At 43.5% G+C, this 25,936-nt stretch overlaps 1 protein-coding gene across 1 annotated transcript in view; it reads left to right on the plus strand.

The window, feature by feature from the left end:
- kcnh3 (potassium voltage-gated channel, subfamily H (eag-related), member 3) overlaps positions 1–25,936 on the plus strand; it is a 138,366-nt gene that overhangs the window by 96,610 nt on the left and 15,820 nt on the right. Inside the window, exons 5-10 of the mRNA XM_063888740.1 lie at positions 840–1,098; positions 3,039–3,196; positions 4,273–4,474; positions 12,343–12,726; positions 17,472–17,671; positions 19,017–19,266. Of these exons, the coding sequence (XP_063744810.1) occupies positions 840–1,098; positions 3,039–3,196; positions 4,273–4,474; positions 12,343–12,726; positions 17,472–17,671; positions 19,017–19,266 (1,453 nt within the window). The remainder of the gene's footprint in view (positions 1–839; positions 1,099–3,038; positions 3,197–4,272; positions 4,475–12,342; positions 12,727–17,471; positions 17,672–19,016; positions 19,267–25,936) is intronic.

Genomic DNA, 25,936 nt, shown 5'->3' on the forward strand with positions numbered 1-25,936 from the left:
CAGATGGTGTGAAGGTCGTCTGGATGAGCTCACTTGTGTTTGACTTTGGGGTAAAAGAGCTGATGTCAGTGATAAAAGCAACATGCAGAGCTGTGCAGTTTGCATCCTGCAAGGGAGACGCCCACTTGTAGAGGAATCAACGACTTTTAGGATCATTATTCTGGGTATTTGTTTGCTAGTTTTTATTTAGCATATTAAAAACAAGTGAAACCATTAGAAAACATGAGGTTCAAACCGTATTTTAAGGATATTGTTTGCACATATTTTGCAGCATAACCTTTGAAATGTGCAACCCTCTGTATCTTTGTCCTTATTCTCTACTAACGTATTCTTTCTGAAGGTGATATTTGCCATACAATCTCTTCTTACAATAAATAGCGTCCACATGGGGGAAAAACAAACAACTGTATGATTGAAAGGGACACAAAACATATGTATTTCCTTTCATAACATACAGGTATACAGTAGTATGTCATGGGGGAAATATTGTATGTGCAAGATAACCATCCATTTGTTCCCAATAAATGTCTTGCCATGAGAATCATGTCCCCTTTATTTGACACCATTTTATTTCAGCTTTTTCTTTGCAATACAACACACTTTCAGTTTCCCTGCAATTTAGCATTCAACAGAACCCTCCTGTGAATCCTTTCTGTACACACACCGTAGAAGTAGCACTTGACCCGCTTGGAAACCTTCAGATCGTGACTGGAATCTCTGTCACACTTCTGAGGGTTTCCAGGAGGCTGCACAACATCATCCTGAAGAGGTTCAGCTCAACAGCGTGTGATTGTGTGCAGGTGTTTCATTAACCTCTTCCTCTCCGGTATCCCGTCCAGAACATGTTCGGAGACAAGCCTCCGATCCCCGAGTACAAGGTGGCCGCCATCCAGAAGTCCCGCTTCATCCTGCTCCACTACGGCACCTTCAAGGCCGGCTGGGATTGGTTGATTCTGCTGGCGACCTTCTACGTGGCCGTCACCGTGCCGTACAACGTGTGCTTCACCGTGGTGGGGGGGCGGGACGAGGGGAGCAGCACCGCCCCACGGAGCCCACCCAGCGTCAGCGACATCCTCGTGGAGATCCTCTTTATTTTAGGTGAGGAAGAGGATGGATGATTGGATTGTCAGATAGAGTACAAATCTAAGGTCTTTTGGAAAAGAGTCCCTATTTTTAAATGTTTCCATAGGTCGATGAGTTTCATTTATTGGAAGTTACTTTATTTAATTGCAACGATGTAGAAAAAGTTCATTTAAGAATACAATCTGTTGACCTTCCTCTTATAGTATAGATGAAACTAGATGGGTCAATATTTTAAAGACATCCTTCAGTAATTTACTGATGTACAAATCCTTATTTGAAAATCTCAATTGAGCATAAGTCCTAAAGTGTCATCAACACAATGCTGCAAAAGCTAAAGTATTATAATCACTGAAATCAGAAAGACAGGTTCATCGAAGACTTGCACACTTTCTCCAAGCCACAACACCTTGTTGACTTTTGATCCTACCTGTATGTTTGCCAGAGACAGACTGTTGCTTCCCATTACTGGACCTTTTTTAGTGGAGCATTAACTTATAAATGCATAAACAGAACTTTAATGTATGAGCTGGTTCAGGTGGAGCAGATTTAAAATGCTCTATATGTTTATGGGTCGTTAAATCTTTAACACACATCATAAAATCAGGTTTTATGTCCGATCACAAGTTTTCTTTGGATATCTTGATCTGAAAAGGAACTAAAGCTTGTAAAGCAGACTGTAAAACATGCATCTACGACTTTAAGGGTTAGGGATGGAGATTTCTCATTATTTTCTGACGTTTTATAGACTTAGAAGATAGAATCGGATGAAACCCTCTTTATTGTCACATACATGCACACATGAGACACAGTGAAATGTGTCCTCTGCATTTAACACATCCCAGTACTGGGAAGATTGAAGATTCAACTTGTCATTGCACAGAGTACAAGTACTAGGACAACGAAATGCGGTCTCTGCATTTGACCCATCCTAGTGTTAGGAGCAGTGGGCTGCCATTATGTACGCGCCCGGGGAGCAGTGTAGGTAACCAGTGTCTTGCTCAGGGACACCACGGTGGCACTTGGTCTTTCGGGGACTTGAACTGGTGACCTTCCAGTTCCCAGGCCAAGCCCCTATGGACTTCGCCACCACCGCCCCACCAGAGCAGTGGGCAGCTATTGTGCAGCGCCTGGGGAGCAATGGGGAGGGGGGATTGGAGGTGTCCGGTGCCGTGCTCAAGGGCACCACAGCAGGGCCTAGGAGGTGAACTGGGACCTCTGCAAGTAGCAGTCCACTTTCCATATTTCAAGTCTGTTCGGGGACTTGAACCGGCCAACCGTACGATTCCCAGTCCAAGCCCCTACTGACTGAGCCACTGCTGGCTCTTATAACGCCAGAAAGATATATTAATTGATAATGATGAAAGGGTTTAGTTGCAGATCCCTACAGCAAATAAAAGAAGCACACATACATTTGACTACAGTAAAGTATATGTACTGTCCTGAACACGCTGCTTTTCCTGTTACATGGTGAGAGGTTAGAGACAAATGATCTCTTGAGCGCTGCTGGTACCAGTTGTTCAATAAGCGCTCTCGTTACGACACCAGAGCTTAACGATTGCACGGATCGTCTCTTTGTCCGTCGATGTATCTCCCGCCTCCTGACAGGAAGTCAATGAAACAGCCCGTCTCTGAGAGGCTCATCAGTCACGAACGAAGTTCAGATGAAGAAGTTTTTAATGATGCCTACAGAGCACTTAACGGATATGAGGCGTTCACGACAGACCATTACGTCTCATTGCTCGCTTATTACCCAGAAATATTTTTACTCTCATTCTTCTTCTATTTTTGCTCTTACTTTTTTTATCTTTATATTTCTCTCTTTTTTAAATGTAAAATATTTCCTCCTTTTTTTACAATCTAATTCCTCTAAAATGCAAACCATTATACCCCAAAGCTAATTCCTTGTATGCAAACGTTGCAATAAACCAGTTTCTGATTGCTGTCGCCCTCTGCAGACATCCTGCTCAACTTTCGGACCACGTTTGTGAGCACGTCGGGTCAGGTGGTGTACGACGCCCGCTCCATCTGCGTTCACTACGTCACCACCTGGCTGTTTGTGGACCTGATCGCCGCGCTGCCCTTCGACCTTCTGTACGCCTTCAACGTCAGCGTGGTGAGTGTTTGCGTCCACAGAGGGACTCATCCTGCTCCTTCTTCCTGGGAAGGACGCACACACTCCGCCTCCTGCATCCATTAGCCACACTAACACACCCATGGCAGCCGGCCAAATGAGGGGAAACGGAAGATGAATGCGCGATGTTTTTGGCTCCCATGTGGATTTATTAGATCAACATCTCGTCTAAATGGAGGCTTAACAGGCAAACAAATGGCACCGAGCCAATCTGCTGTTAGAGCGCTCATCAGTGTTTCAATCATCCTAAAATAATCGATATATTTCTTCATGCAAATGGAGCACTTAGTTTTACCTGATTTATTATTCATCTCTTGAATTAAACTCCACTTATAGAATATTCATAGCACATGAAGGGAGATTAAATAAAGACACCCAGCCGTCGTTTAGATCATTGAGTATTTTATGAATGAATTGAATATTTTTGAATCTTACTTTATTGATCTCAAATTACATTACATCTACAAATGTATATTTATAGAATACCTGCATCAACACACACAATATGAATATACAGAATAAGTTAGTATACGCTGTAATAGACCAAACCCCTACTTATAAAATGAAGTATTAGGATACTATTCATAAGTTCAGTTTTGAATGATATTATAAATTGTTTCATGTCCTAAATATTATATTTTATTTGTATTATTTATTATTATTTAATTGGATTGTCTATATTGTAATTTCATTTTTTATTTTAGAGCTGCCTGATACTGGGATATTTAAATATAATTTGATTAAAGTTTAGATTTTTTTGATGTAATATTGCAGTTATTTTCTGTCATTTTATTAAAGCTGATCTTTTTTCTGTGAATTACTGATTAAACATCACTCTATGTTTCCTCATTTGTATGTTTTGTTGTCTATAAACTTCATTATTTCTGTTAGTTTTATTCCTTTTTGTCGTTTTGTACATTTTTCTCCTGGAGTTCAGGTGTATTTTCTGTGACTGTGCTGCGATGCTAGAAAAAACAATATTGATGTCATTTGAAAATGATCAGACGTTCTATCTAAGCGTCCCTAAAGCTCTGTTGTGTGTCTCCCTCTCCTTGCAGTACTTCGGGGTTCACCTCCTGAAGACGGTGCGCCTCCTGCGGTTGCTGCGCCTCCTGCAGAAGTTGGAGCGGTACTCCCAGTACAGCGCCGTGGTCCTGACGCTGCTCATGTCCATGTTCGCGCTGCTGGCCCACTGGATGGCCTGCGTCTGGTACTTCATCGGCCGCAAGGAGATCGAAAGTGCTGGCTCCTGGGATATCGGTCAGTACTCGGGGTTTGATCCGTAGACTGTTTATAAGAAGTCGACATAATCACCCGGACTTCACATCACGTATTAGCGTGTAGACGACAGTTTTGAAGTCTTAATTTAGGCTTTTTGGGCGGAGAAATCTTGTTTCTTTTAGCTCTGTGAGTGACAAGAGGGTGCAGCAAAATCAAAACATGAACAAATGTCATATTTTAGGCCCAATTTGCTTTTATGGACTGAAAAACCAACCGTAAAATGTTAAAGTTTTAGGACGAAAAGACATACCACACTGTTAGCGGCATGTCCATCAAATGTTAGCTCCGCCTTAAAGTCCACTTTGTTTTATCGTCTATTTCACTCTAAATTTCAACAAATTTCAACAAATAAACATCAAGTTGAATTGAAGAAGACCTTAAACTAGGGATAGAGACCATACACTAATCAGTAGTATGTTTACTGGGGTAATAAATCAAGTAAGAAGTAGGGACAATTTCTCATAGTCTTCTATACAATTGGATTTCTTCTTGAAACTTCGAACATTTTGGGTGTTTTTCTTCTGCTTTTATGCATTTTATCCACTTGTTCCTCTATCCCATAGTCCAAATAACCTGGTGGTTCGATTTAAAAAGGATTAAAGTACTCAGACCTCGATCAGTGAAGTAGCTTCATTCAGTAAACTGTGCACTCTATAGATAGTGTCTGGGGGTCGGGAGTGGTGGCTGCATGTTCCATTTCCTCCGGGTGGAGAGCTTTTAGTGTACACGTTTTTAATTTGCACTGTAATATAAAACATCCTGCCTGTGCCAGACACCGGAATTACATTTGGGCAAATTAAACAAATGTAAGATTGGATACTCCATCAGTTTTCTCAATTATTCTCTAATCTCTGTCCCCGGGAAAACATTTTGAGTGTTCCCAAATGCTGATCTCATTCCAGCCTCTCTTTGTGTATATTCTTACTTAGAAATCTTCCCTATTTCAGCTTCAGCCACGTCCACATACCTCGTACTGTTTGAAAGACAGACACCGCAGCAGAGTAATGTCAGTAATTTCTGCATCCACATCAAAGGCGACGCAGTTATGCAGAACGATGCTTTTAATAAAACGTAGCTTTGTTGATATTCATCGAGCATCTCCCTGTGGAGGATCTCAACTCCTCCAGGATGACGTGACAATCTGGAATACAATATGATAAACAGGAACATGCAGTGTGCAAAGAAGCGGGGGGGCAAAGATCAACACCAGTCTGTTATCCCAGCCGAGCATCAGCCGGATAATAAGCATGTTTTTCCGGCTGATGTGGAAACCTGTTGCTTCTCTGCCGATTCTACCTCGCTTTCTCCCACTCTCTCTCTCTCTTGCTCATTGATTTGTTCCCACCTATTATTATCCTTTCAGCCAGCCACATAATGACAGACAGTAACGCCGCAGTCAATTTTCATGTCAGCCGTCCCTCGATTTATTATCCAGACGGACGCAGGGACTCCAGGAGAGGAGATCGGTGTGCGGTCTGACCTTCCCGTGACACCGGCTGTGATTTACAATAACACGATGATATCGGCGTGTACATAACGTCTGTCAGTCAAGTGGCAGGCACTCTGCCCAGGCACTGTTCCGTCTGCAGGGCAAGCATGTCAATAATAAAGTGGCAGTGGAGCCACGGCGGTGCAGTGCTGGAGGGAAAAACAGATGAAGAAATTGTTTTTTTCATGCATGCTGCTCGTTTCTACATGAGCTTTTACGTTTTTAAGAGCTGTGATAAACAAATGTCCTGCAGCAGCTCAAGTGATCCTCAGGAGACATTGGAGAGGAGTTGAAACTAGAGGTTGAGACCATCAACTAATCAGTGAAATGTTAACGAACGATGTGAGAAGTAGGCACATTTTCTCATAGACTTCTATACAGGTGAAACTGTCCATCTTTGGACATTTTTGGCTGTAGTTTGCCTGTTTTTCCTTTTGCCTTTGTGCATTTTCTGGCAGTGGAGCCATGAGAGACAAGCAGGTCAATACAGTAAAGCTAAAATGACCTCACACATACTCTACCCTTTCCTTCATTTCTTAATATCTTTATTTTAAAAAACCACAATGACACCGTTTGGAGAAACACAGCTTCCCTACAGTACTACATCGGGTTTCATTCTGTCCTTTTCTTATTGCTAAGACACCTAATGAATGATTTGAATGGGATTCAAGACTTTATTGATATAAATACCATCATCATTTCCTGCTTTAAGATCTATCAAATATATCTATATCGAGTCCCTGAATGATTCCTGATGACTTTGCATTTGAAATAACACTCAGTATCTACTGCTGTTTGATGGGGCTGCTTTTCCCTTTAAATAATGAGTATTTTATGCATTTTTTAAATGAAGCTTTGGGTACAGTATATTATGGTATAGCTCTAGTTGTTGAGAGCCATAAAAACAAAATTACTTTTAGAAGCAACCGGTAAACTTCCTACTGCTGTCAGTCGAGCCAAAACAACCCCGATAAACCGTTTCCTTATTTGATATCTTCATTTTGAAACCGTAAGGACACTTTTTCACATCCTGCAGCCCCTTGAAGTGCTGTTGTTGTTTACTTTTGTTATTTCTAACATCCCTCATTAGTGGTTAAATCAGGGATGTGCATTGATAAGATTTTATGCTGCAAATGCCACTATCATTTCCTGCTCAAAGATCCAAATCTGAATCGATTCCTGATCAATTTGCTGTGTGGTTCTTGTACTCTGTGTGACTGAAAACACATCCAGTATATGCTCCTTTTCTGTAGTGTTGTCATTTTTGCCGCAGCAGTAAAAAAAAAAGCCAGCAGCTGAGACACTGCGCCGCTGTTTCCACAATCAAATGTGTCTGCTTTCCTCTGTCGAGTCTGACAAGCTCACAGGAGGCTCGCTTAACCCTGATAAGAAAAACACTCTCACCTGAAAGCAATTTCACTTGCTCGTGCTCAAGTAGGAGTTTTTCCATGAGGTCTGGCCTTTGTGGACATCCATCTTCATGTGTGTCAAAAGAGGGAGTGAGTTTACAAGCAGACGTCGCGAGAAAACACCAGAAAATATCTGAGCAGAATTTATTCCCATGTCCTTTTTTAAACTGATGGAGAGAAAGCTCCACATTTTTCATCATTCAGGGAACTCCAACACACTTCCACACATCACTTGCCTGTTGTAAGTTATAGAACATGTGTCTATATGCTTACAACACAGAAGGTCATGTTTTGGGTTTGTTGCTTGGTGCAAAGTTGCGTTCTGGAGTTCATTATGCAAGATAACCTGCACGTCATTGAGGATGATTCAGTGTTGAATGACGGGACACACACAGTAGCCTGGCTCTGCCCTCTACGCACTCCCGCTCAATTTCGATTTCGCTTCAGTAGGACGTCTGGGCTTTCACTTACATCGTTGGGTTTTCTCCGGCCAAATTTTTGGCGGTCCAATCAGCGACCAGAGGGAGTGGCTAAGAACGATGACGTTGAGGTTGTGCGCTAGTTTGAGCTGTAGTTTAGTAATGGCGGCGGTGAAAGATGCGAGCGAAGCTATTTTTGATGAGTTTTGTTGGTGGCCATGATGTCCGGTCGGTTCCAGCGAATGATGTACGCCACGACCAAACGTTAGCGATTGGTTATTGCAGATCCAGAGTGGCACTGGGCAGATCCAATAGTTTTAAACTTCAACAGAGTACCCGCCTTCAAGTAAGTTAACACTTGTCATTGGAGAGTGGCCAGACTCTCTGCACAAAGGAAATGTAGTACGAGAGTCTGGTAGGACCAGGCTACACAAACAGTGGATTCCTGCATGAAAGTTAGCATCCACCTACCTAAACCTCCTCCATGTAGAATTGGATACTCCTTATGCTACGTCCACTGACCTTTACTTACATCCCAATTACCTCGTCTAGTAGAGGCGGCGGTACACGTGCAAAACTGACACTACAGGTGTAGCTGGAGCGTCATAGTTGACTTTGTTAAAATGAAAAGGTCTCCTTTTATTAAGAAGTGTGTTTCCTCTGCTGCTATACAACATCAAAGCTTTACTGTCAATCTTCTGTGTGTGAGATGTAGACTGGGAGATGCTGTTTAAACACAATCCCGAGGAATAACAATTCAAATATATACAAAATATATCAAATCCACGTCCAATGGGGAGAGAGTTTAGCATCCTGACAGCCTGTTTTTATACCCTGGTGGAGTTCTGGTTAAATGTTATCAATACCATTTCACAGAACACAGCATTTATATAGCTTATACACCCTGATTGTGTACCAGAATGTTGCTGCTGTATGGACTGTAGTAGGAGGCAGAGGTTCAGCACCACGGACAGCTCGTCTGCTCGTTACACAGGGAGCAGAAACCAGCACCATGAACAGAAGCAGAGAGGATTCACCGTGAAGAGTTTCCTCAGAAAAACCACCTCTTCAGAGTCTTGATGATCGTACAGTTCAGCAACACCTGTAGCGAGTAATCGCGTCCAATCCCAACACCCTCTGTGTCCAATATATACAAAAAACAAGCCTTCAAAATAAAAGCATAGAGCTACTTCAATTACCTTAAATAAGAACACACAATCATAATACATGTACTAAAGTAAATGTTGAACTATTAAATGATATAGATACAGATATAGCTCCAACAACACCAAACATATTATAACCCTTCATTAAAGCAGGGTTTACTGCAGGACTCTGTTTGGATTGGTTTAAGAACGACCTACAGTAATAACGACTGAGAGGGAAACTGGTTGATCATATATTTTAGTTTTAATCCTCAAATGTAATCCCACAAAGTAGAGACTTACAACAACTATTGATGATCAATTAAGCTTCAATGAACCCCTTAAACTCATAGCGGTTTATTAACTTCTTGATTGGCTGACCGCACATCTGTTCCAGTGGTTAGAATCTGTAAAAATAGAACCAAGGATTTGATACGTAAAGTCTCATAAAACATGAAATACTGATCGTTATTTTAAGGTTGCTCATTGACGATCCCTGTTCTGTCTGGTAGCTGAATTATTGATGAGTTTCAGCCTCTGTGCGTCAGTAAATTAAACATTAATGGAGGGGAATCAAACCGTCCATCATCACAGTTATTGATTAACTCAAGGCGGTCGGATGGTTTCAGAGGAAATGCTTAAATATGTTTATCCAATTCCTCTTTGATAAGCTGCCACTATAGGGAGGCTGAGCGGGATAAGATCACTCAGTTAGAAGCATAGGAAATCAGACTACACAGAAAATCCTGCAGCCTAAAGTCTCTTATATGTTATAAAAGCCACATCAGCAATGCCGTTCACGTTCCCGTACGCACCGACGAGATAAAAGAGATTCTTTTAGTTTATTTTTTACGTGTTCCTGGCCTGACATGCATGCAGAATCGCAGCTCGGTCAGGTCCACTTTTCCCCCGGCAGCGAGGCCGTGGTTAAGTTGTCCTAATGACGGAGTGATTAGGAAACTGCTCAGGTGGTGCAGCCTCTAATGTTGTTGGTTTAGCTGCTTCACTGGGACTCTGTTCACAGCTCGCCTGTCACCTCTGCTTATTAATGCTGCCAGCCTGATCTCACTGTCTGAAAACACACACACACACACACACACACACACACACACACACACACACACACACACACACACACACACACACACACACACACACACACACACACACACACACACACACACACACACACACACACACACACACGAGGTCGAGGCTGCCTCTGCCTGACGTGTTCAATGCTAGAGATCAATGGTGCATCCTTATTGTATTATTCATGTCCCTTTTTCCGATTCTCAGCCGGATCTCAACCCACAAACACGGTTTCTCATTCATTTATTCTCCTTCCTCAATTCCTACTTTAAGCTTTCTCCTTCTTTCGTCCTTTCCTCGTCCATTCCCATCTTCTTTCTCTTTACGTTTACCTTCCTCTGAAGCTGAGTGGCATGCATTTCTATTTGCATAATACGCATAATGTGTCCTTCAGCAGTGTTTGGATCCCCAAAGGTTACAAAATCCTAGGTGCAAAAGATAATATATTCTGTACACAAGTTATTATCCTGTGCAAAATCTGTAAAACTGTATTGAGTGTAAGTGTGTGCAAGTCAGGATGCATTTATTTAAATGACTGGTGAATCCAAGCAGGGTTAGGGTTAAACAGGACCTTTACTCTCTAACAAAGCATCACACTTTAAGTTGATTGCATGGTTTTGGAGGTACCATTAAACTAACTGTGTATGTAATACGTTAGGTGGAGTTTGAATACAGCACTTAATGCCTAACTTAAGGAAGTATGTAACTAAATGGGCTAAAGTAGGAATGTATGTCTTGTTTCAGGATGAAGATTCAGGATGTTGGTTATCAAATTGTTGGCAATTAAAACCCAAGTCCTAGTGTCCTCCTACAGCAACATACTACAACACACTATGCAAGACATACAGAAATAAGGAAGTAAATTAGGGCAATAAAAAGTGCATACGTGTATTTACTATCCCTGCAAGAATGGAAGTAGTCCTCACAAACAGCAGAGTACAACTAGCTCCTCAAACTGCGTCCTTCACATGCTGATATACGAGAGAGGGCGTTACACCGTCACAGCAGGGAGGAATACCGGTTCGAAGCACAATGCTTCCCTCAGATCGGCGGAGGCCCCGTCAAAATGATCACATGACTATCTCTCTAGAGCAGGGGTGACCACACTACAGCCCGGGGGCCTGTGGTCAATTTTGAATCGGCCCTCAGCATATTTTATAATGGAATATGAAACGTGTGCTTTTTCTTGTATTGAACTTCTTAAATATATAAGCACACATATTTAAAACAGTAGTATTGATGAGCCATAAGTCAACTCCAATAAATGCAGTCATGGGTGATAGCATTTTCAAGCATCAAGAATCATTCAGTTGATTGATTTTGTAAACTTATGTAGGCTTCTATATTCTATAGTAGGGTGGTCTGAAAGAATCCAAGAGACTTCTCCTCTAAATTTAGCAGGATTTATTAACACAATGATATAATAAGTTTACAGAGGACGCTCGGTCGAGGTCTTCTCCTTTAACTGGTCCACAGTCCACTTCGGAGTGGACATGTGTCTGCAGCAGCGTAGGAAGAAGGGCTGACCTCAAACCTTTCAAGTGGTTTTCTACTCTTAAGGTCCTTCCGGTCTCGTCTTCTCTGATTGGTTAGTAGCAACGGGGGGCGGGTCTTTGGCACCTCTGACTTCGTCATCTTCTTCTATTGGCTGACGTCGACAGAGGCGGGTCCATGGCTCGTTTTGCTCAGCCTCTCATGACGTCTCTGTTTCTGATATCTTATTATCCAACTCTTCTGAGGTAGTAATATTAGTAATATTGCAGCATCAGTGAGTGACAGGTAGAGGCGGTGTGTTTAGTATGTAACTCCACGCGTCATTCTCCTTCTACTCATATATACGATGCAATATAGGCTACATGCTAACTGAGGCTAAAAGCAATAACATCCGGGACGACCGGAAGTTCAAAATCTGGTCCGTTGGGAAACAGTGAATTATATAATTTAATGTTCTGTTTCAATATATTGATTTATCTCACATTATAAATTACCCTACGAAGCAAAGCACCTGTACACCTGTAGTGAGGGGCCCAGCTCTAGAGGCTGAATCATCATGATGATCACATAGCTATCATACGCCTGAAACAGCGTGTCCTGCCTCTCTTCTAGGTAATCAAACCTCCTGCCATACACACTTGTCATGTGTCCTCGAAAGAGTTCATTCAGTATTTTCCAAACTGGTGCAGGAAGAAAATCAGGACGCTTTAACATATTTATGTCAAGCGACTCAAAGACGTGTCCGTGATGAGTTTAAGAGATTCCTTTTTGAATGAATTCCTCTCCCTGTCTCTCTCAGGTTGGCTCTATGAGCTGGCTAAGCGCCTGGGGACCCCCTACTTCCTGCCCCCCCTGACGACGCTGTTCTCCGCCACCATCAGCGGCCTCCCGGCCAACAGCAGCCAGTGGGACGTGTCGGGGTCAGAGGTCGCGGGTCAGAGCTCCTGGAACTCCAGCCAAATGAACGCCAGCATGCCAGGGAATGTGTCCGTGCCGGGGACAGGCGGCAGTGGCGGCGGGGGCGGGGGCTTCGGGGTGCTGGGAGGGGGGCCCTCGATGCGGAGCAGCTACGTCACATCGCTGTACTTCGCCCTGAGCAGCCTCACCAGCGTGGGGTTCGGGAATGTGTCGGCAAACACGGACTCTGAGAAGATCTTCTCCATCTGCACCATGCTCATAGGAGGTGAGACGTGTGTGTGTGTGTGTGTGTGTGTGTGTGTGTGTGTGTGTGTGTGTGTGTGTGTGTGTGTGTGTGTGTGTGTGTGTGTGTGTGTGTGTGTGTGTGTGTGTGTGTGTGTGTGTGTGTGTGTGTGTGTGTGTGTGTGTGTGTGTGTGTGTGTGTTTCCTCTCAGGGCAGGAGCTCTTCTACTCAGCTCATTATCTGGCACCAGAGACATTGACACACAGCTGCTCACATTTTATACAATAGATGCACACACACACACACACACACACACACACACACACACACACACACACACACTTGAATGCAAAACCATCGCCTCATTATCCCCTCTCTCTTGATTGAGGCGTTTCATTACGTGTTTGGCTGTGCATTTCTTTATTCTTCACTCTGATATATCAACAACTATGTCTTACTTCTGGAGGGAACACAGGGATTTTAGCCTTTGCAGACCATTTACATGCACTAAAACCTATAGAACACACTACGGGAAAGAGAAAACCCGCATAAAGCCTAGTAGGGCTTCTTTAAACTACATTTTCCAGCCTTTTTGAGATAAAAAGAGTCGAATAAATAGAGTATTTATTATAATTGCTTTGCTTGAATAAGTTTTGGATACATGCGGTACAGATGTCTGGGCTCTGATGTGTTTTTTTGTGCCGGAGCATAATGAAGGGAGCTGAATGTTCTGGAAGAAAAGCAATAAAGGAAGAAATGAGAAAGAAATGAAGGGAAGGGAAAGGTTAACCAGAGAGAGAAATGCCAAGATTTATGGTCAGAGACAGAATGATGTGAGCTGCAGTCTCAGACCTCAGTGCACATTAAGTGAGCTCTAAATTACCACACACACACACACACACACACACACACACACACACACACACACACACACACACACACACACACACACACACACACACACACACACACACACACACACACACACACTTTTATGTTCCTGCGAGGACTTTATATTGACTTACATTCCCTCTGCAGAAACTCAAACTTTATCCATAACTTCCCACATGGTGTAATGTGAACTCAGGTGTGACATTGGAAAGATTTTGTTTCCACAGTAAATACATCTCACACACACACACACTCACACACACACACACACACACACACACACACACACACACACTCCACAATACTCAGAAGATGGCTTTTGTCGGTGCACAACATTTCCTGGATAATAACGTCTTCTATTTTCCAGTGAACGGAGCTGCTGTTCCTTTTTATATGTTAATATAACAGCATCAGTATCGGGTGCACTGGATCTCTGGTTTTCCAGGTGTATTGATTCAGTCCCAGGTGCACCATAGTGGTGATACATAACAAGAGCGTCAGATATGTATTAATCCACAGGTGGAAGAAAGGACAGGTGTTTTATACGTTTTATAATAAGAACATACATTTTAGGAGGTTTATTTTGCGGTAGGTTGGTCTGTAAATAGGTGTATACCATAGATAATATATAGATATATACCTTTTTACTGATTATTTATTTACTTATTCAGTTGCAAGGTTGTTTTCTAAACCAGATATCAGGGTCCCTCTTACTGTGGACGTGCGCCTTCAAACCAAAATGCAGATTTTCCCCAGAAGACAATATTTCTGTCGGTCAGAAACTTGTTATTTTAATTCATATATCTGTGTCTCTGGGAAGGTGTCTAGGAAACTCAATTAAAAGTCAACAATTTCCCACTTAGGATCAATAAAGTACTAATAAAATAAAACAGTATGATACATGATGATATCTTAGACCGGTTTTAAGGATTTCCATCTCCAGAATAGGGCAGATCATTCTCTAATGATGGTCCATCCCAGTTTCTTTAGGACAATGTATTTAAAGGTCTTGTTTCCTCAGTCCATATCCCAAATATATTACATGTTAGATAATATTAGACACAGAAATGTATAAAATCTCCATATTATAGATGCTGAAAACTGCATTTTCTGACCAATCGTAGCAACTCTACTCCAGAAGCAGACGCTGTGCTTGGGGCTGGGTGCACAGGAGGGGTCTCTTCATAACACAACGTAGAATAAAGCTTTACTCATCCTTTAATTAAATCTGGGTTGTTGGAGGAGGCGTTTTATCGTGTCGGGGTGATTTTAAACGACACACAGAGAGAGAGAGAGAGCAGAGTCAGCCAACTTAAACACAAAGAGAGGAAGGGTAAAGAGACTCCATTACTCTCTCTGAGTTCCCTCCCCACCCTGAGCTCCCTGCAGCAGTATGTGCCCTTCAGCTCCGACACACAGATATTTATACATCTTTACTCCGGAGTGAATGTGAGGGGGGTCAGTGTGCCTGAAGGGGGAGTCAACCTGAAGTAATGTCATTAGTCTGGGTGTCAGTGGACTGTGTGAATGCCTTTTTCAGCAGCTTTTCTCCTTGGGCAGGAACATTCAGGGATGGAAACTGAGTCAGGAAGTACTTTATAACAGAGATGAGAGGTGCTGGTTAGCTTTGTTCACGTCCAAAAGGTGTGGAAATCTCCCTTTTGTTAAGGACCTGGGACATTAATGGGGTTTAAGGAAGCCCTTTTAGGCTTTTTGAGGGGGGTTTTCCTCTCCTGTAGCGTGTCATGTAGGTTTTAGTGCATGTAAATGGTGTGCAAAGGAGTTTCTCCTCTGGACACCTTTGTTTACTTCCAGAACATACTCCAACACATGGTACATGTTAGGCTAAGGGGCGGGACATCTAACAGAGCCGGCCAGCTAACCAAGAGAGGACTCTTTAAAGTAGAGACACTACATACTGATATACACCTGAACATCAGCAGGAGAGGACTCTTTAAAGTAGAGACACTACATACTGATATACACCTGAACTAGCCTAGAAATCTAGACGCCCCTAGCGACCGCAAATTGAATTTGCTGCTGGGGCGGTCTAGTCAACCCTCGTCAGTTAGCAAGGCTGCTCGGGCCACGGTGGTTCGGACCAATCAAATCGTGAGGAGCGAGATCGGGGGCCGGGCTACCTAGTGACGACAGAGGTGCGACGTTTCAGTGTGTAGTTTTAGAGAGAGGTAAAATGGCTGATCCCAATGGCTAATCCTAGCGAATTCCTAGCGTCTTTCGATTTGGCTTTGGCAGCGACTCTTGAACATTTGAATATTCAATTTACTTTGCGAGACGAGCAGATAACGGCACTGAAGTGTTTTCTGGAGAAAAGGGACGTTTTCGGAGTTTTGCCCACTGGATACGGTAAAAGTTTGATTTACCAGCTTGCTCCGCTGGTGGGGCGACGCATGGACCTCGACAACCCAATCACTCAGTTCCATGTTTCACAAAGTTCGGTTTACTAGTGACTACACTCCACCATGTACTTCCCGTCGCGCGGACTACGTAATCCTTCTTCATAGCTCTGATTGGTTGTTCGCCATCCTATTGCGTGGCGTTGAGTGCAGAGGCAACTTGACAGACAACCGTTGATCCCGCCCACACTGCCTTCGAGCTAGACTAGACCCCGGTACAGCTTTTTGCTGTAGGGGTTTAGCTTGCTAGGCTACACCTGAACATCAGCAGGAGAGGACTCTTTAAAGTAGAGACACTACATACTGATATACACCTGAACATCAGCAGGAGAGGACTCTTTAAAGTAGAGACACTACATACTGATATACACCTGAACATCAGCAGGAGAGGACTCTTTAAAGTAGAGACACAACATACTGATATACACCTGAACATCAGCAGGAGAGGACTATTTAAAGTAGAGACGCTACATACTGATATACACCTGAACATCAGCAGGAGAGGACTCTTTAAAGTAGAGACACTACATACTGATATACACCTGAACATCAGCAGGAGAGGACTCTTTAAAGTAGAGACTCTACATACTGATATACACCTGAACATCAGCAGGAGATGACTCTTTAAAGTAGAGACACTACATACTGATATACACCTGAACATCAGCAGGAGAGGACTCTTTAAAGTAGAGACTCTACATACTGATATACACCTGAACATCAGCAGGAGAGGACTCTTTAAAGTAGAGACACTACATACTGATATACACCTGAACATCAGCAGGAGAGGACTCTTTAAAGTAGAGACTCTACATACTGATATACACCTGAACATCAGCAGGAGAGGACTCTTTAAAGTAGAGACACTACATACTGATATACACCTGAACATCAGCAGGAGAGGACTCTTTAAAGTAGAGACACTTCACACTGATATACACCTGAACATCATCTGTGTTTCTACACTGTAGATCTTCGACCTCTGGTCAGACTCTGACAGATTTGAAATGTAATCAGGGTTCATCAGCTCAAAGCGGACTTGATGTCATGAACTTGGGTCGCCCCCATTGATGTGGTCCTTCCACCAGTACCGGTCTTTTAAGGCGTTTCTGAAACAAAAGGTTTTCTTCAACACGGGGATCATTTGTCTTCCAGTCCTTCTCATGGAGGCAGTAATCCACCTGAGGCCGTCTTCTCAGTGATTTAAGAGCAGCTAAGTCCTTTTAAGCCACATGATCCTTATGTTCTTGGGGCTTATGAGGACGTGAAGCTCCCCGCTGTGCAGAGGCATTATGGGATGTTTATGATGGATAAAAGCATCAGGCTCTGAGTCTATAGACTTGGACTGGACTTACTTCACCAATCTGGAGCTTAAAGCATCTTAAAATGAGCAGTAATGACATGAACTCTGCAATACCACCTCTCCTCCTCTGTATTTAAATCTGTATCGGCCCCCCTCCCTCTCCTCCTCCTCTGCAGCGCTGATGCACGCCGTGGTGTTTGGAAACGTGACGGCCATCATCCAGAGGATGTACTCGCGCCGCTCGCTCTACCACACCCGCACCAAAGACCTGAAGGACTTCATCCGGGTGCACCGGCTGCCCAAAGCCCTGGAGCAGCGCATGCTCGAGTGCTTCCAGACCACCTGGTCCGTCAACAACGGGATCGACGTCAGCGAGGTGAGGAGAGAGACGCTCACATTCACCTCCACACAGAAGTATAGGAGTGGTGAATATTGAACTCTTGATACTGATTTAATAAACACAAAATGAAAAAGAGACACATCAAGTTTAAGGGGTTAAGAAAGCTTGAAGTGACCGCACAAAGTCCTCCCTTGATTACTCACATTGGGATAATTATTTATACTATTGCTTATACACTGCCCGGCCAAAAGACAGGTCCCTGCCTGTGGGGGGGCAGCACTATGATCTGGGGCTGCTGCAGTTGGTCTGGTCTAGGTTCAGCAACCCAAAGAATGAGGTCAGCTGACTCCCTGAATATACTGAAGGACCAGGTTATTCCATCACTGGGTTTCTTCTTCCCTGATGGAGCGGGCATGTTCCAAGAGGACAATGCCAGGATCCATCGGGCTCAGACTGTGAGAGAGTGGTTCAGGGAGCATGAGACATCATCTCACACATGGATTGGCCCCCACAGAGTCCAGACCTGAACCCCATTGAGAGTCTTTGGGATGTGCTGGAGGAGACTTCTCGCAGTGGTCCGAATCTCCCGTCATCAATACAAGATCTTGGCAAAAAAATGAATGCAAGACCGAAATAAATGTTGAGACGTTGCAGAAGCTCGTGGAAACGATGCCACAGAGAATGCGTGCCGTAATCAAAGCTGAAGGCGGTCCAACGAGTATTAGAGCGTGACCTTTTTTTTGAGCGGGCAGTGTATCTCTAAGTGTTCAAATGAGGCATTATTTCACTAAAGGTGTGTTCATTTTCCTTCTTCTGAACATGGGATGATGCCAGGTAAACCTTTTTTATCAGTCAAAGATTTTTACAGACATTTTGGATATTTCTTTGTATCACAAAATGTAATGAAAGCCCATTTTCATTGTGTTTCTGCAAACCAAAATTGCATAAATCTGAACATTCGATAAAGCCAGCCTTGTTTTCTTTTATTGTTATCTTTGATTCTAAGGTTTTTAATCTCCTCTGAGTTTTGGATAGCTCTTTGTGTCTGAAAATACTGTGAAGGCAATCTGTGAAAATACTCTGGGTGTTCAGGAATAATTATAATGATCAGACTCTGAAAGATATCTGAACAAATGTCTCTGAGAAAACCTGCTGAATAGAGATAGGAATGAACCTCAGAAGAAACGTAGAAGCAAAACCTGCGCAAAGTAGGTTTTATTTGAGCTAATCCTAAATCTCGATCACCTGAATCCAGCTTTTATTTAACGTTTGGGAATCCTGCTCTCAGGGTGCTGGAGTTCTGGAGCTGCTGTGTGGATGCGACCACCTGTGAAGTAACCTGTGAAACACGCCCCCCCCCCACCCCCTTCTCTGTCTCCAGCTCCTGAAGGACTTCCCCGACGAGCTGCGTGCCGACATCGCGATGCACCTGAACAAGGAGCTGCTGCAGCTGCCTCTGTTCGAGTCGGCCAGCCGGGGCTGCCTGCGCTCGCTCTCCCTCATCATCCGGACCTCCTTCTGCGCCCCCGGGGAGTTCCTCATCCGGCAGGGGGACGCCCTGCAGGCCATCTACTTCGTCTGCTCCGGCTCCATGGAGGTGCTGAAGGACAACACTGTGCTCGCCATACTGGGTGAGTGGGGGGGGAAATGCATCGGCATGAAGTGGATTATAAAACAAGGGCAGGTTTTCCCTTGCAGGGTGCAGCGACTCTGCGTAGTGTAATTTGATATAATACTCATGCTTAACTAAAATGCTCTGAGTGTTTTCCAGTAAGTGGACCAAATGCTCAGGGTTTTTGCATGAAAAATACTTACAGAAAGTCCTTTCCTACCTCTGGATATTTCCATTCTTCTACCTCCTAAACCATTAAGTCCTCATATGAGCAGTGAATCTGAGGAGCAGATCTAATCTAATACTCAATGAATGTGCAGTAAAAGCTGAGAGCATGTCCTTGAAAAAAGGTTTTGCTTATTTTATATGAAATTGGTTTCATTTTCATGTCCCATTTTGCAACGTTGACCTCTGCAATGAGAGAAGAGCGATGCTTACAGACAGGAAAGTGCATGTAGTGGATGCATTACTGAAAGAAGACTTTTTAAATGCATGTTTACGGTGTTCATTTTGCAAAACACTCATAGAAAGAAGTAGAAGCAGGGACACATTTGACAATCTGTTGGTGATTTAATAGAATAATTGTTTTGTACCTAAAAAAGTGAAAAAGGAGCATCCAATATTCCCCAAAGTGCAAGATAATGTCTGTAAATGTCTTCACTTATGAGACCAAAACCCGAAGATATTCAATTTAGTTTGACATGAAACAACAAAAGCAGATACTGTTGAATAACCTCGGTCACAGCAACCTCTTCGGTCATGTTATCCTTCATTGAAATACTAGGAACTCTGGGCAGAAGCTGAGAGCACGTGCTTGAAAAACCAGAATGTTTTTGCTTCCTTATTCTATTAAACATCTGCTATTTATAGCCCCTGTTTTCTCACCTGCAGCCACACACCTGTTGGGTGTCTTTCTCCTTTTATATTCAATATATTTTCCTGGTATCTGTCCTCCGAAACGGGATAAAGAGCGTGGCGCCGACACTGATAATGAAAGGCTGATTGTTAGACAGCAAATTGAAACGCTGGTTACCTGATTAGAGTGAAATGAGTCTATTTATTATTTGAGATGCCGAATGTGAGGAAAGCTACACACTACGTCCGTAGCTTTAATAGACAATTACCCGGGACCAAATGAGAGGATCTGCGGGGCCGTTCCCGAAAGAGCGAATCGTTTATTGGGAGAACACTCCGATAGGAACCAGGTAATGTGTGTGTGTGTGTGTGTGTGTGTGTGTGTGTGTGTGTGTGTGTGTGTGTGTGTGTGTGTGTGTGTGTGTGTGTGTGTGTGTGTGCGTGTTTGATTGATTTACGATGCTGCTAATGAAGCACGGAGGGAGGGATCGCCTCACAGTTCGGGTTATTCAGGAAACACATTTCCTCAGTGATGGGTTTGGTTTGGTTCAATCAGACCTGAAGAGCAGATTGAACTGAATCAGTGGAGATTATGTTGAAAAGGAAGTGTGTGTGTGTGTGTGTGTGTGTGTGTGTGTGTGTGTGTGTGTGTGTGTGTGTGTGTGTGTGTGTGTGTGTGTGTGTGTGTGTGTGTGTGTGTGTGTGTGTGTGTGTGTGTGTGTGTGTGTGTGTGTGTGTGTGTGTGTGTGTGTGTGTGTGTGTGTGTGTGCTATTATAATGTCCTCTCTCACGTCACGCTCTCTGGAGATCTGAATGCTGGATTGTGTTCCAGTGAAGCCTGATATTAAACAGGACTGATTTGCAGGCCGTGTGTGTGTGTGTGTGTGTGTGTGTGTGGGGGGGGGGGATCAGAAAGCCATGAATTTCACATTACACGTCGTTTCTTTACTTTATTACCAATCGCACTTCATTTGCTTTATATCACATTCATTCATTAAACACACAGTTATCCTTTCTGTCGCTCGGCTGGATTTATTCCAGTGATTGATTTGACATTCCTCTCAAAGGAGCAGCAGCATATGATATTTTAGCCTCAATTTCAAATGCTGAAGAAGTAAGAGAGGTGGCATTATTCAAACCTGTGTTTTATTATCATTAGCTTAAAGTATAGGGTAAAAAAAGTACTTGAATTTTCTTTTATTTGACGTAATTATGACCTCAAAGCAGGGGTCACCACAGCTAAAACAATCCAGCCTGAGAGGAACATGCATAATATTATTGTGTTAAATCAGAACTTCTGCTTACCGGTTTTTGCATCATTAAAAATCTGCAAATCTACAATAGGAATCCATCCGAACAGTGAAGTGAATGGAGCTTCATTAACTCTCCTTCTGTGCTAATCCCCGTGTCGCCTCAGTGTGTTTGCAGACACACGCTGCATCGTAATCTACAAAAAGATCAACTACTGAGCAGTCAAAGCTAAACATAACGAACACTGAGAGAAATCTAGCAAATTGGAAAATAATACGCTCACAATATGCAGCTGGGAGTAATTCCTTCAGTCGCCTGAGAGTCGCACGCTGAAGCTCATTTCCTCCGACTGTGCTTCAGAGCTAATCCAGCAAACAGGGCGAGCTTTCCCGTGTGTGTGTGTGTGTGTGTGTGTGTGTGTGTGTGTGTGTGTGTGTGTGTGTGTGTGTAATAGACAAAGTGATAGATGGAGAGACGAGGGAGGAAGGCGGAGGACTTTGTACGCGTGGCAACAACAGATGTACCCGTCTCGTCAGTGTGTTTCTCCAAAGGTCAAGGTGTATTGAATTAATGGTCTGTGTGTGTGTGTGTGTGTGTGTGTGTGTGTGTGTGTGTGTGTGTGTGTGTGTGTGTGTGTGTGTGTGTGTGTGTGTGTGTGTGTGTGTGTGTGTGTGTATGTGTGTGTATGTGTGTGTGTGTGTGTGTGTATGTGTTTGAGATGAAGTAGATTTATTATCAAATGCCAAGCCTCAGCCCATATTCGATCTTGATCTTACACACACACACGCGCACGCGCACGCACACGCGCACGCACACACACACACACACACACACACACACACACACACACACACACACACACACACACACACACACACATCAATAGATGGAATGCAGTGCTGGTATTAATAATGAATATATTTTACATTATTAAAGCACCTCGATTATTAATGCTGGACGGAGCCGAGCCCTGCAAGCTCCTCAGATCAGGGGCAAGAACCTGCGTCCACAGCTTCATACCAGGATCTGTGTGTGTGTCTGTCTGTCTGTCATCCGTCTGTCTGTCTGTCTGTCTGTCTGTCTGTCTGTCTGTGTGAAAAGGATTAAAAAGAGGCCCTTTATACTTTTTAGGGCTTTTCTCTTTCCTGTAGCGTCTCGTATAGGTTTTAGTGCATGCAAATGTTCCCTGGCTAGCGCTCCAACACATTGCTTAAAAAATGTCACTCCTTTTAACTTCAGTCTCTTCTGGACAGTATCTTTGTTTCACATAGACACGAGCAGTGCTTCAAATATTAACCTTTACTCGGCTGGATCAGTGGCTGCTGTGTTGGAGTTCTTGGACACATGCTGCCACCTTCCCAGTGAGTCTCCACCCTGCTAATTAGTTTAGCTTCAAGACTTCAGCTGGGAGACTGCCTGCTATAATCTGTCATGGTGTCCTCCTGGGAATTGGAAGCACAAGCTGTTCAGAAAAGAAGTCTGTTTCCACTTCTCAAAACATGTACATTACTTTATTCAGTTCTTGTAAGTTGCAGCTTGTAATTTCTCTCTCCTTTTTCTTTCTCCTTTTGAGATGACTGCAGGATGCACCCGGCCATGCATTACACATGAAACATGCCTCAGACACCTGTTGAGCCGATCAGCAGCCTGACTAATTACCTGCACTTGTCATTAAACCCACATCCGCCTGTAAATTAGATTTTAAATTGACCTTTCCTGTGACCATCACACCGCATCAGTGTAACGTATGGAGGGATGTGTTACGTAACATTCAATTAATGCTGTTTGACACAAGTAAAAAAAGATATTGACCTTTTATTTCATTACACCCCCCGCAAGGCTACGCTGTTAGCAAAGCTGCAGGGACGAGCAGGTTTATATTAATGGAGACTTTATCATGTCACCCTCGTTAGGTTAGGGATATACAGGTTGTACAGCCTGACCACGGCAGGAAGGAAGGGCCTGGGTTGACTCTCAAGCCAGGAGTTATCTGAATTTAAGGTCCTAAAGAAAGATCAATCGCAAAATCAATGACTTATTATTGCCAAATTAGAACAAAGAGGCACAAAACATCATGAAATGGGAGAAAAGTGATCTACAGCAAAGAGTGGGATCATATGGAGGGAAGAATATGCTGTGCATGCCAGGTGTGTGATTGTTAATTTGTGTGTCAGCTAGCATAGTAATCTTCTCTTTCTGTCGTGTCCTCGATGTCTATCTCTTGCCCGTACTGGAAAAAGAGGCATACAATGGAATTATTGAAGCACTTTACTAAATGCACTTCCATTCATTCCTCTTCTGCATATGTCTTTGAGCCACAGTGACAACATCTTTTCAAAAGCCAGACTTTTTTTCTTAAAGAAGGCTAGTGATGTCCGGCTTGGTGAGCATGTGAGAGCGACGTAGTCTCCGTCTCCCGTAACTCAACTTTGCAAAAACCCGTATTTTTCTAATACCCTCAACGACCCAAGTACTTTACAAACTCAGTATAACATCGAGTCATCAGGAACAATGTCAAAAGCAACGAAACAGTCAAAGAAGAGCGAGAATGAAGCCCCGAGTGCCTGCGCTAACATATGCTTAACTAGCATCTAAGACCTGCTGGAAAACATAGAGCAAGCATAGCGACGGATCTTAAAAACTCTCTCGCTGCACTGGAGTCAAGGCTGGAAAGATGCAGACCACGGTGTCAGACCACGGACAACGTATCATCTCACTGGAAACCAGTGCCGAGTCAGATGATCAGTGTATTCGTGCTCTGGAGGCGAGGTTGGTAACTTTGGCCGATAGCAACAGCAAGCTACTAGCGAAGACATCGGACCTGGAAAGCCGGAGCCGCAGGAATAATATCCGAATCATTGGCCTCCCAGAATCAATCGAGGGGCCCACACCCACCATGTTTTTTCTCGAGACTGTTAGTTGAACTGCTCGGGGAGGAGATCTTAGAGTCCCCTCCCGAGCTTGACCGAGCGCACAGGGCGCTAACAGCCAAACCACAGCCGGGAGCGAGGCCGCGGCCGGTGATTATCCGACTGCATCGTTACCAGATTAAAGACCTAATCATACGAGAGGCCCGCAAAAGGAGAGGAAAGCTACAATATCAGGGAGACCTCGTCCAGATCTTCGAAGACTACGCTCCGGGGGTGGCCGAAGAACGCGCAAAATACCGGACGGTGATGGCAGAACTGTACAACCTCTACTCTTCCCGGCTCGCCTTCAGGTAACACTCAACGGCGGGACAAAGAGGAGGTTCTCCTCCCCAGAAGAGGCCGCGGCGTTCGCTTCAAGCTGCAAACAGAGCTCGAGGCCTGACTAGCTTGAGCAGCTAGGCTAGGCATACACTACACCAAAGTCACTTTTCTGCAGCAAACTCAATTTGTTTTCTTGCTGGTTTAGCACATATTTGCAAATTTTAATTTTTCGGTTTTACGAAACAACTAAATGTACAAGGGTGTTTTGCTTTATCCTCTGTTTATTCCCTTAAAGCTGCAACTTGTTAGAAATGTTCGTTTATTCGAAGCCCAGGAGTCGGTTTAAAAGAAAGAAAGCAAATCTCCTTTAAAAGTTATAAAAGGAGTGTTTAATAAAAGATGCAGTAGTAGGTTTTACAAAGGTTTCACAGCTGTGGCCCTAAAGCTCAATACACACTTGAACAGGCCCAAAACATGAATAGAATTCACGAGGTGTTCACTGTCCGAGGGTCCGAGCAAAAAGAGACCGCTCCCTGTGTTGCATTGCTCTTTGTCCAGAGGTCGCCTCTTCCGATTGGTCGCTTCAAGTCGTAACAGTACTTCCGGTCAGTTCGGTGTATACGTGGCATAGGGTCATCTCCCTCCTTTTGGTATTACAGCGGCAATAAGGAGAATTAATCATTGTGTGTTTAATGTATAACACCACAGGTGATTCCCCTATTCACCCTGTATTTACATTCCGCTCGTTTAGGAAAACAACGCTCAAACCCGCAGCTTTCCTCCGTCCGGCCTCAAGCGTCATCAATGTTGTATACATCCGGTTGCGAATTGAACATTTCAAAATAAGATTGCATTTCAAAATAAGTCAGTGTTGCGGTTACTCTGAATATTGATTATTATTTCTTACAAACTTTTATTTCTTATTTTTTATTTTTTACAGAGCTGATAACGTCGAGCATAACCAAGCGTTGACTTGGTTTGCTGGTTCTGTTCTAAAAGTTCACTCAATACAGTAATGGTAAACACATGTTTAATACCTTACTTGGGTTATTAGTTAACTTTGTAATATTCCACATATTCCACAGAATATTTTATTGTTATATACTCCACTTTATATTGGAAGGGTACGTTGACGTACTTTGCTAAAGGTTCAAAGGGTTATGTAAAACATATTATGACACTTGTTGAGTTATGGGCTCTGAGATGACTTCTTGAGGTAAGAAAAGGAAGTATGAGCAAGTTAGTTAAGATGACATTTCTAGGGGCTGGGAGGGTTATGAAAGGGAACAGAGGCAGGAGTCCAGGTCTCCTCACAGATGGGGTGGGGGGGGGTTAGGGAATGGGTTGGTAAAGAGACCTTTTTGTCTGCTTTTTGTGGTTTGTTAAGTTTTT

The sequence above is a fragment of the Eleginops maclovinus genome, chromosome 7, assembly GCF_036324505.1.
Source record: "Eleginops maclovinus isolate JMC-PN-2008 ecotype Puerto Natales chromosome 7, JC_Emac_rtc_rv5, whole genome shotgun sequence".
Lineage (NCBI taxonomy): Eukaryota > Metazoa > Chordata > Actinopteri > Perciformes > Eleginopidae > Eleginops > Eleginops maclovinus.